Source organism: Hyperolius riggenbachi, chromosome 8 (genome assembly GCF_040937935.1).
Source record: "Hyperolius riggenbachi isolate aHypRig1 chromosome 8, aHypRig1.pri, whole genome shotgun sequence".
In the NCBI taxonomy this organism is placed as follows: domain Eukaryota; kingdom Metazoa; phylum Chordata; class Amphibia; order Anura; family Hyperoliidae; genus Hyperolius; species Hyperolius riggenbachi.
The window spans coordinates 230,446,402-230,459,139 of record NC_090653.1 but is presented as its reverse complement, the minus strand read 5'-3'; the positions used below and the strand labels follow the sequence as shown (position 1 = coordinate 230,459,139).

The 12,738-nt window shown below is 43.5% G+C and overlaps 1 protein-coding gene across 11 annotated transcripts in view; it reads left to right on the top strand.

Annotated features, from left to right (window-relative positions):
- The window catches only part of HUWE1 (HECT, UBA and WWE domain containing E3 ubiquitin protein ligase 1), a 177,928-nt gene that overhangs the window by 44,332 nt on the left and 120,858 nt on the right, over positions 1-12,738 (top strand). For all 11 annotated transcript variants that reach the window (XM_068248291.1, XM_068248292.1, XM_068248288.1 and 8 more), the window contains exons 2-4: positions 1,903-2,033; positions 9,992-10,061; positions 12,482-12,580. In XM_068248291.1, coding sequence (XP_068104392.1) covers positions 10,017-10,061; positions 12,482-12,580 — 144 coding nt within the window. In that variant the 5' untranslated portion in view covers positions 1,903-2,033; positions 9,992-10,016. The remainder of the gene's footprint in view (positions 1-1,902; positions 2,034-9,991; positions 10,062-12,481; positions 12,581-12,738) is intronic.

The following is a 12,738-nucleotide window of genomic DNA, read 5'->3' as shown; positions in this document are numbered from 1 at the left end:
TGTGTGGGTTTCCTACGGGCATTCCGGTTTCCTCCCATGTCCCAAAAGCATACAAATAAGTTGTCTTTCTCTTAACCACCCTGGCGTTCTGATTAAATCGCCAGGGTGGCTGCGGGAGGGTTTTTTTTAAATAAAAAAAAAACTATTTCATGCAGCCAACTGAAAGTTGGCTGCATGAAAGCCCACTAGAGGGCGCTCCGGAGGCGATCTTCCGATCGCCTCCGGCGCCCAGAACAAACAAGGAAGGCCGCAATGAACGGCCTTCCTTGTTTTGCTTACATCGTCGCCATAGCGACGAGCGGAGTGACGTCATCGACGTCAGCCGACGTCCTGACGTCAGCCGCCTCCGATCCAGCCCTTAGCGCTGGCCGGAACTTTTTGTTCCGGCTACGCTGGGCTCAGGCGGCTGGGGGGACCCTCTTTCGCCGCTGCTCGCGGCGAATCGCCGCAGAGCGGCGGCGATCAGGCAGCACACGCGGCTGGCAAAGTGCCGGCTGCGTGTGCTGCTTTTTATTTCATTAAAATCGGCCCAGCAGGGCCTGAGCGGCAGCCGCTGGCGGTGTTGGACGAGCTGAGCTCGTCCAGACCGCTCAGCTGGTTAAAAAGAATCTGTACTGTCCAATTTGTACAATAAAAAAAAAAATCGAGTTACTGTGATCTCCTGGATCTCTCTTTGCCGTTTCTGCAGCTCCCAGCCGCGATCCTGGCTTTTAATCGCCGGAGGTGTATGTATGTATGTATGTATGTGTATATGTATATATATATATATATATATGTATATTATTATTATTATTATTTATTGTTCTCCCCAGGCTCTTTTAGCCGGGTGCTCCACCCGGCTAGTTTTGGTGACCACCCGGCTGTCATTGGCTCACCTCCTCCTATGCTGTAAGCATAATTGCTCATAGAAGCACCGGCCTGCATTTTCTTCTTTCGCCCCACCCAGCTACATTTTCATGCCACCCAGCTACTATTTCATGCCACCCAGCTGGAAAAAAATTCTGGGGAGAACACTGAGATATATATATACATATTCTCATGTTACAGTATACCACAAGTTTTTATTACATAGTGAATTATCTGCGCTCCAGTCTGGGATTCTCAGCTTCTCAGCATGTGACAGGCAGCTCCCTCCCCCCTCAGCCTCACAAACTGCATCAGCACACAGAGCCTCTAGGGGGGGGGGGGGCTACATAACTTGTATTTATTACAACAGAGGCAGCTCTATCCTCCCTGGGTCGACAAAGCTTGACAAAGAAAAGATTAGATATTACAGAGACAGTGCAACTAGAAAAGGCTGCAGTAATCCATACCACATTAGAACAGTTATAGTTTAGAAGAAATAAGAACATTTTGTTGCAGAGTCTCTTTAAATTGGCCCTAGACTACGATACATACACTACACAATATAGACATATGACTATGGTAGTGATTAGATTATGAGCCCCTCTGGGAGACAGTTAAGTGACAAGGCATTATACTGTATACAGTGCTGTGGAAGATGTCGGCGCTATATTAATAATACCGTAATAATGAAACCCAAGCAGCACCTCCTACAGTGCTTGCTGCTAACTTCCTTTACTCTACCGACTCAGTTTATGGCATTACATTTTAAAGACCATTCGTAACTGTAGAAGCTTCAGTTAACACACAGGTACAATTTTAAGCACTCTGATTACTTTTACACGGTGGTGTTTGATCTCTGCCTGGAGATGGGTGTTACTCCTCTGTGATTTCAGTTGATAAATTCCGCTTTCCAAAAGAACAAATGCTTACAAGGTTTTCTGTAAGGAAAGCTCTTCCAGATTGCCTAATTAATCCCTGGAGAATGTAATTTTATTGTTGTCTAAGCATGTAATTTGTGAATTAAAGTGTTTCTCTTTTCTTTTTTTTCTCTTCTAGTTGCTGTGTCCTGAGTGCATCTTCTGAGAGTTGCCGCTTCCTGGTATTTTTTGGATAACACTTGCGGCCTTGCAGCTGTCTTTCAATGCAGTTTTCTTCTCCCTTCTCGTGCCCTGCTGGTTCCAGCTAGAGTAAGTAGGATGCAGAAATTGCTGTTAGAAAGCACCAGACCTACATTTTTAGACTTATACTAGAATATATATATATATATATATATATATATATATATATATATATATATATATATATATATATATATATATATATATATATATATATATATATATATATATATATATATATATATATATATACATACATACATACATACATACATACATACATACATACATACATACATACATACATACATACGAGGAAATAATTATTTGACCCCTCACTGATTTTGTACGTTTGTCCAATGACAAAGAAATGAAAAGTCTCAGAACAGTATCATTTCAATGGTAGGTTTATTTTAACAGTGGCAGATAGCACATCAAGAGGAAAATCGAAAAAATAACCTAAAATAAAAGATGGCAACTGATTTGCATTTCATTGAGTGAAATAAGTTTTTGAACCCTCTAACAATAAAAGACTTAATACTTAGTGGAAAAACCCTTGTTTGCAAGCACAGAGGTCAAACGTTTCTTGTAATTGATGACCAAGTTTGCACACATTTTAGGAGGAATGTTGGTCCACTCCTCTTTGCAGATCATCTCTAAATCCCTAAGGTTTCGAGGCTGTCTCTGTGCAACTCTGAGCTTGAGCTCCCTCCATAGGTTTTCTATTGGATTAAGGTCCGGAGACTGGCTAGGCCACTCCATGACCTTAATGTGCTTCTTCTTGAGCCACTCCTTTGTTGCCTTTGCTGTATGTTTTGGGTCATTGTCGTGCTGGAACACCCATCCACGACCCATTTTCAGTTTCCTGGCAGAGGGAAGGAGGTTGTCGTTCAGGATTTCACGATACATGGCTCTGTCCATTTTCCCGTTAATGCGATTAAGTTGTCCTGTGCCCTTAGCAGAAAAACACCCCCAAAGCAAAATGTTTCCACCCCCATGCTTGACGGTGGGGACGGTGTTTTGGGGGTCATAGGCAGCATGTTTCTTCCTCCAAACACAGCGAGTTGAGTTAATGCCAAAGAGCTCTATTTTGGTCTCATCAGACCACAGCACCTTCTCCCAGTCACTCACAGAATCATTCAGGTGTTCATTGGCAAACTTCAGACGGGCCTGCACATGTGCCTTCTTGAGCAGGGGGACTTTGCGAGCCCTGCAGGATTTTAATCCATTGCGGTGTAATCTGTTTCCAATGGTTTTCTTGGTGACTGTGGTCCCTGCTAATTTGAGGTCATTCACTAACTCCTCCCGTGTAGTTATAGGATGCTTTTTCACCTTTCTCAGAACCATTGACACCCCACGAGGCGAGATCTTGCGTGGAGCCCCAGAGCGAGGTCGATTGATGGTCATTTTGTGCTCCTTCCATTTTTGAACAATCGCACCAACAGTTGTCACCTTCTCTCCCAGCTTCTTGCTAATGGTTTTGTAGCCCATTCCAGCCTTGTGCAGGTCTACAATTTTGTCTCTGACATCCTTGGACAGCTCTTTGGTCTTTCCCATGTTGGAGAGTTTGGAGTCTGCTTGATTGATTGATTCTGTGGACAGGTGTCTTTTATACAGGTGACTAGTTGACAGGTGTCCTTAATGAGGGTGACTAATTGAGTAGAAGTGTCCAACCACTCTGTGGAAGCCAGAACTCTTAATGGTTGGTAGGGGTTCAAAAACTTATTTCCCTCAATGAAATGCAAATCAGTTGCTATCTTTTATTTAAGGTTATTTTTTCGATTTTCCTTTTGATGTGCTATCTGCCACTGTTAAAATAAACCTACCATTGAAATGATACTGTTCTGAGACTTCATTTCTTTGTCATTAGACAAACTTACGAAATCAGTGAGGGGTCAAATAATTATTTCCTCCACTGTACATACATACATACATACATACATACACTAGTATAAGTCTAAAAATGTAGGTCTGATACACTTCATAAAAGTATAGGGGTTGACTTATACACAAGTCACAGGCAACACTGAGTAATGTGTGTACTAATAGTGACATTCCCATTTGCAGCAATTTACCCAGTGGTAAGTGACACGTTGAGGAAAAGAAATGCCAAGGAAACACAGGTCTGAAAGTCCTGGCCACAACTATAACAAGGAAAGGAGGGGGGGGGGGGGGGGTACTGGGCTGCATAAAAGGGAGTGAATAATTGCTGCGCTTGGTGGCCTGGAGGAGGTATTGGCTGCACTTAAGGGTCAAGAAGGGTTAATGGCTCCAATACTGTATGCAGTGCAGTCAGTAGCCCCTCCTGGGCCCCAAGTGCAGCCATTAGCTTTGCTGGGTAGACTTGTACTTGAGACAATAAACAATTCCAGCTTAAAGGGGAACTTCAGCCTAAACAAACATACTGTCATCAAGTTACATTAGTTATGTTAATTAGAATAGATAGGTAATATAAGAACAGGCAAATGTATGTGATTCATGGAGGCTGCCATCTTTGTCATGGGGGCAGCCATCTTTTTGGTTGAAAGGAGGTGACAAGGAGCAGGAGACATAGTTCCAACTGTCCTGTGTCCTGATTTCCCCTCCCAGCTGCACACGCTAGGCTTCAAATGTCAAATTCAAATTGTAAAAAAAAAAATTGCACCAAAACAGCAGAACAAGAACATCAGAAATCCCATCATGCTTTGCACAGCATCAGGGGGAAAAAGCCCGGGCAGTCTTCTTCTGTGCAGCTAAAAATGAGGCTTGTATAAGAGAAACAAAGTTCTGATGCTGTAAAACTGTAAAGCTGGCCATACACTGGCCCGATTTGCGCCCGTTTCGACAGCAGATTCGATCACTGGGATCGAATCTGCTGCCAATCGTTCACGCTACACGCCGAATTTCGATCCATTTCGTCCGATCCCGTCGATCGTGCCGTGCGGAAAATATCCGTCGATCGCCCGCGGGTAAAGAGCGCATCGCTAGCGGCGTTCGAGTGCCCGACGACCGACGCAATAGAGCCCGCATACATTACCTGCTCCGCCGGCGCGACTCCAGTCTCCCGGTCACCGCTGCTCTGTCTGCGCTCTGGTCTCCAGGTCCGGCATGCCTCACTTCTTCTAGCCCGGCAGGAAGTTTAAACAGTAGAGCGCCCTCTACTGTTTAAACTTCCTGCCGGGCTAGAAGAAGTGAGGCATGCCGGACCTGGAGACCAGAGCTCAGACAGAGCAGCGGTGACCGGGAGACTGCAGTCGCGCCGGCGGAGCAGGTAATGTATGCGGGCGGGGGAAGCAGCAGCAGTACCACCACATCAGATTGTGAACGGTTTCAGGCTGAAATCGGTTCACAATCTGTTTGCTGTAAAGGTAGCCATACGATCCCTCTCTGATCAGATTCGATCAGCGAGGGATCTATCTGTTGGTCGAATCTGATGGCAAATCGACCAGTGTATGGCCACCTTTAAACACCAAGCCTTTTCAGTGCTGCGGAGTCGATTTTTAGTCCGGAGGTTCACTTTAAGAGGGTTGAATATTTGAGTCCACTTAAACGAGGTTGACTTGTATTCGAGTATATACAGTATTTTAGCAGGTTTGTATTATAATGTAGGCATGTAGTTATCACAGTGGCTTTTTATGTTGGCACCTCCCATTTGCCACATTAACTAAAGCCAGAATCTGAGTTACAGTTAAACCCGGCCATACACTATACAACTGCACCGCCAATCAACCCATGATCAACATTACAATTGACCTGTGAGCACCAATAACCAACATTTTGGCTCTCGTGATGTTGATCATGGTGTCAAAGTTTTTTGCGCAGTTAGTAATTTTTGTCTAATCGAATGTCTAATTGGGCAGAAAAATATGTATCGTGTGTGCCAGCTTTTGTCTTGGGAATCTTATCCTTGTCCCCACAAAATTCAGTTGATGGATTTACTTAATTCACATACAGTAGATTTAAAGTGAACCGAAAAGGAAAGCGTTTAACTTACTTGGGACTTCTACCATCCCCCTGTAACCGCCCTGTTCCTACGCCGCCAGTCGCTTTTCCTCCGGTCCCCTGCAGTGGCTGTTTTGTTTAACCTATCTGGCCAGTCGATTGCCAATGCACCTGCGCGGCGCTGGCTAAGTGCGTCCTCGATCACACTCCTGACGCCGGGAGCGTCCTATGGTACTACATCTGCACAGGACACTCCTGGCGACTGGGCTTACTCCAGGACGTGCTTGGCCAGGGCCGTGCAGGTGCAGTGGTCACCGACTGGGTGGTCAGGGGAAAACAAAACTTAGCCGAGCAGTGGACCGAAGGATTGGTGACTGACAGCGCTGGCACAGGAAGGCTGGAGGGGGCTGGTAGAAGCCCCAGGTAAGTGAAACTTTTTTTACCCTCCCCCTTTCGGTTTCCATTAAAATGTTAGACTGTCCAGTACCTGGGCCAGTTTACTATTTGCAAATGCAAACTGCACCATAAACCATGCATAGCATTGTTTGTGAAACAAGAATGTGCATTACCAAAAATTGCATATGCATGATCTGTGGCTTTTACTTCAGTCCTGTAGCTCTTAAATGCTAGCAGAGTGGGTGTTTCTTACCCCGGGGCAGATACTTGAACCCACACACCTCGCTTCTTGGCTGAAACAGGTTAACTCCTTGTGGCCAGCACTGCAGTTGTTTGCTCTTTAGTATGTGAAGCATTTAACCCTTCTCGTTAGAGATGCTAATCATTTCCCCTTGCATTCAAAATTTATGTAAATGTTATGCAGCTTGAACTTGGTGCAATAAAATTTGACAAAGTTATTCTTATTGGTCCAGTTTCAAACTGCATATAATCTACACGAATGATCTCTTCTCATTCTGTTTTCAGTGTACTGCCACAAACAGTTAAAATGTACCGGAGACGGGCAAATTAAAAGATTTTATACTTACCTGTGGCTTCTTCCAGCCCCGTGAGCACCGATACGTCCCTCGCAGTCCTCCTGGGTTGCTCCTTTCACCTTCTATCACTCCCAGTAATCTGGCTCAGTCGGGCCAGCTGGAGGGGCCGCACATGCGCAGAAGAGCCAAATGGCGCAACGGAGCCAGATTACTGGGAACAATACCAGGCGAACAGAGGCACTCGGGAGGATGGCAAGGGATGCGTTGGTGCTCACAGGGCTGGGGGAAGCCCTGGACAACAATAAAATCTTACTTGCCCATCTCAGGTTTACTTTTAACACTCAGAAGATGGAGGAGTTAGGCTGGGTCAGGTGATCTGTATACACAGAGAACGATTAGTCATAGCACACTGGCTGTTCCTTCCAGACTGTCATGTGGATGACTGGGTAGAGGGGGAGGAGTTAGGACACCTGTGTGTTTAATAAAACTGCTTTGTCATCTCAACAGGAAATGGAGCTAGAGAAGCCAGCAGCCTTCTATTTTAAATGTGTTTATTTCAACAACTACACAGTGCAATGCACAAACATTGTGCATAGCTAATTAATGCAGATTTTAAAATGGGAAGCTGAATTTGGTTTATCTCATAGTTTAACTATCCGCATCTCCCTGAAACTGAAGTCGAGTGGTGTAAGGCAATAATTCAATTAAAGGATCAGTCAGATTTAAGCAGAAAATAAATTTGAATGCCACCATGACTAGCAGCGATATATTGCGGCTATACAGCAATGGATCTCTTCCTTCTATATTAGATCGCACAAAGAGGAGCCTTTTCTGATTGAGTTCTGATTATGATCTGAGATTTAAAAAAAAAATTGAACCTTATTGAGCTCTGGGAGATAAAACGTGCTATAAAACAGTGAACACAAGCTTCAAATATTAACTTCATCACTAGTTTAATCATCATTACAAATGAAATATTAACTGCAACACTAGTCCAATAATCATTACAGAATGAAATGCAAAGTAGTGCAGAGGAGATCCCTCATGCCCCCTGGTGTTTGGGAAATACACACCTCCTGGCATCTGCTAAATTTCCGCGCTTTGCTTTAATCAGAGTTGAATGGATCTCTTAAATACTGCCTATGGGCACAACTGTCAAGTGTGGCTGTACTCAGAAAGAAAATGCAAGACGCCTTGAGGGTGCATGTGTAGGACTCGCACTGAAATCTGATGCAACTATTTGTGCAAGGCTTTAATGGCTTTATATGTTGAATGAGAAGTCTTCCTATCTTGGGAAATAAAAAAAAACAATTGTAGGTAACTTGTTGAGGATGTTCAGGTTTAAGGCTTATATACACTGTCAATGAAAGTCGTACTTCAAGCTCCTGTAATCTTTCAGTTCCCTCATCGTGCTTCTGCCATGCCTGTTAATTTACATGAGTGGCGCACTGCAGCAGATGCGCTGTTCTGACCATGCGCCTCCTTGATCGCTGTCCAGACTGTTCTGCGCATGCACAGTTCGTATAGACTTGCAACTGCACATGTACAGAATACTCAGTTATGGGAGCGCAATCGAGGAGCTCATCTGTTTGACTGTAGCCTAGCACGGGGGGCTATCAGCTGAGGGTTATTTAACATGTATATGAGACTTTTGAGTGGATGATTGTTTTCCAGGGCAATGTAGAACCTATATTGATTATGGCACCTGTTTTTCCTCTAAGGCTAGGTCCGTGACAGATCGGATCCAATTTGCGCAAATAACTGGAGTGGTAGCAGGGACAGGGAACCCAGATGAGGAAGGAGAAAAAGACCCCGCTGCCACCCCCGTCCTGGCTGTTTTCCCCTCCAGCATGGCGGCCCCCTCTCCCCCCACAGGCTGTAAAACAGAAACTGATACGTTTCTGTGTCCAAATCTGCCTGTGTAGATGGGGATCCGTTTTTCTAGTGCCTGCCACTACCCCTCCATGTATCCATTTCCATGTGCGGTCCGTGAAAATGCTGAAAATCCGGACCTTCCGCTCAGGTTTTAAAACTGGTCCCCTGAAATGCAGACAAATCTGTTTTTGTTTGGGTAAAGACAGCTGCTATTTTTAACATTGCTGTCCATGGATACGTTCCTGGACCTAGTGTGAACCAGCTCTAAATGGCTGGATGGTGTAATGGTTAAGGGCTCTGCCTCTGACACAGGAGACCTGGGTTCGAATCTCGGCTCTGTCTGTTCAGTAAGCCAGCAGCTATTCAGTAGGAGACCTTAGGCAAGTCTCCCTAACACTGCTGCTGCCTATAGAGCGCGTCCTAGTGGCTGCAGCTCTGGCGCTTTGAGTCCAACAGGAGAAAAGCGCGATATAAATGTTCTGTGTTTGTAAATGTATATGATTAGTTGCGAGGCATTCTTTTCATTGGCACAGTCCTATTCCTGCACATCGTCTATTTTATTCTAGCACCTTAAAGGGATAGCATACCTGTTAAGAAATTGCCAACTTATAGTCTACAGGCACTGAGACCTCTTTGTGAGCCCATTGCAGTTTCCTGATCACAGTGCAAGTCACTGTAGGATAATGGGCTGTTCATTTAAATGTAATAGAGGCCCCTAGTGGTGGGTTCATGTAAGCAAGCCTGACATTTGCAAAATCTTGCTTTCTGCTTACACTTGCATAAGAACAATTGCAATTAATAAACCTGATGCATTGGTATCTCAATGTCTTTTAAGGATGCATGATGTGACATGAGAAAGGTGTGTATGTGCCAAGCACTCAAAAAGCTATGGGCTGTTCCTTTTTTTTTTTCTTTCCCTGCTTGAAAGAGTTAATCATGTATGCAATTGACAGTTTCTGTCCGAGGTCGGGGACTGGATCAGGACTATACTATAGCATAACCCTCACTGATACAGCCATAAGACACGTTTTTAGCAGTAAATGGCTTCTGAGAGCAGAAAAAGCATAAAAAAGCTCATTAGTTAATGGATTTCAGCTCTGGTATAGGTCAATGAATGTGTCATTGAGCAGAGACAATGAAAATGTAACGATATTCCACAGTTTTATACTTGTCATTTTTAGGGTGAGGATACATACAATTGTTTTTCATCAGTTTATTTTAACATCATGTTTCGTTTAATATCTTCATTCCATACAATATTGTCTACATTTGCAACTTTTCTTTATCCGTGCTTTGTAGTTGGAAGAATCTGAAATATCTGAAAATGAAGGTGGATAGGACCAAGCTTAAGAAGACGCCAACTGAGGCGGTAAGTGTTTGAGAGTCATTTTATAGAAAGTAGAAAGACCTGTTTATGCCATTTTATGTGCATCTTTGAATGAGATCATGCTGATTAATGTCAGTGTTGGGCAGTGGCAAGTGGTTAGTGCTCTGACCTTAAAGACTCTTGAAGCTTTACGTCTGATAAACACAATGAGATTTTCTGGCAGATCGATTATTTCCAACATGCCCGATCGATTTTTCGATCGATTACCCGTTCATTTCTATGGAAAATCGATCAGAAAATCAGATCGGACATGTTGGAAATAATCGATCTGACAGTAAAACTGCCAAGAAAATCCCATCGTGTGTACCTAGCATTAGAGTGCAGAGGTTAATCTTTGGCAAGAATATTCATGTGCATATTTGAATGATTTAAAACAGAAAACCAAGAGCCCAATATAGTGTAGTATGTATTGAAGGAGAGAAAATATGACTCGTAAGTATTTATACTTATAAACCAGGGTTACCGCTCAGGTAACCACTGTTAAAGGGGTTCTTTCGCAAAAAAAGTAGGCAGTTAAAAAATGTGACAGATGACAGGTTTTGGGCCAGTCCATCTTTTTAAGGGGCATTCTCAGGGCTTTCTTTGTTTTCAACAGCATTTCCTGAACAGTTATTATTATTATTTAGTATTTATATAGCGCCGACATATTACGCAGCGCTGTACAGTGTATACATATATCTTGTCACTAGCTGTCCCTCAAAGGAGCTCACAATCTAATCCCTACCATTGCCATATGTCTATATTATGTAGTATAAGTACTGTAGTCTAGGGCCAATTTTTTTAGGGGGAGCCAATTAACCTATCCGTATGTTTTTGGAATGCAAAATCTGACATAATAGTGTGCAAGTGATTAGGGAGGCCGGCTGGTATCTTGCTATTTTGGCAGTTAAACTGCTGTTCAGGAAATGCTGTTGAAAACAAAGAAAGCCCTGAGAATCCCCCTTAAAAAGATGGACTGGCCTAAAACCTGTCATCTGTCACATTTTTTAACTGCCTAATTTTTTTCGCGAAAGAACCCCTTTAAGGCAGGTGAAAAGTTAAGACCTGGCCCCACTCAGGACTAAGATGTCGCTCTCTGTAGATAGGAAAAAAAGGGGGTATAACACCCCTCCACCAGGGGTGGACTACTTGTATTGTAAAAATGAACAGAGGCGCCAAAAGGATAAAATTTGCTAAAAATGTTAGAAGTGTTCGGGAAGCGGTGGTGGACCAGCCAACCCAAAACAGACAATGCTGTCTATTAGAGTAACACATTTATTCATACTCCCAGAAACCGGGCAACGCGTTTCGCAGGTGTATCCCCGCTTCTTCAGGCAATAAACAATAGGAATATCACACAGCAAGGGGTCCAATATACGCTTAGCACCTCTGAGACAGAGGTGCTAAGCGTATATTGGACCCCTTGCTGTGTGATACTCCTATTGTTGCCTGAAGAAGCTGGGATACACCTGCGAAACACGTTGCCTGTTTTCTGGGAGTATGTGAATACATTTGTTGTTACTCTAATAGACAGCATTGTCTGTTTTGGGTTGGCTGGTCCACCACCGCTTCCCGAACACTTCTAACATTTTTAGCAAATTTTATCCTTTTGGTGCCTCTGTTCATTTTTACAATATTTGAATGATTATCTGTGTTGGAGTAAAGGCAGCCATACACTGGTCGATTGCCAACAGATAAATCCCTCTCTGATCTAATCTGATCAGAGAGGGATCTAATGGCTGCCCCTACATCGCACACAGATTTTGAATCGAGCTCAGTATGAAATCAATTCACAATCTGTGAAGCTGCCGCTTGCCTTGAGTCACTCCTGCTCCCCCCACCAGCAACAATACATTACCTGTTCCGCTTGTGCGAGTCCCCAGGTCGGTGCTGTCCCATTTTCTCTAGCTGGCCTTTTTCATCTTCTCTTCACTTCCTGTCCCGTCCTGTGAGAATGGGAAGTTCAAACAGTAAAGCGCCCTCTGCCCTTCCGCTGGTCACAGGACGGAGGTGAGTCAGAGTAACAGCAGAATATTCAGACGCAGAAGGTAAAGGAGTCTGTTATAGTCATCGGAATCATTACACATTGTTCAGGAAGACCAGATATGAATGTAAATGTAGCCATGTCCAGCAATAGCAGAAGCCAACTGATGTCAGTATATCAGTAGTGGGGAGACGTTCTAGAACATTCACTTTGTATAAAAACCTTAATGTGAAAATTATAAACTTGGCTCTGGTGACATTGCTTTGTAGGCAATTTCCCTCTGGTGTAAACTAGCAATTAAGATTAGTGATGCTTTGTTACTGTTTTCATATGTTCATTACTTTCTGTGTTGGCTTATATCAAGATAGCTTAGTGAAGTTAATTTATGTTACTCTGTGGGTACTCTCCTTATTACTCCTCTTGTCTTTTCTTCCTACAGCCTGCAGATTGCAGGTCTCTGATTGACAAACTGAAAGGTTGTACAGATGAGCAACTTCTGCTGGAACTACAGCAGATCAAAACATGGAACATTGGAAAGGTACGTAAGAGTAGTCAGTAATGATATGATGGTGATGCAGTTGCTTATTTGTTTATATAATTTATGATTATTATTATTTTTTTTGCAACATTGGATTTTTATTGAAAAGAAAAAACAAAAACTCATACAGTATCTGAATTCAAACCACTGCAGTAATT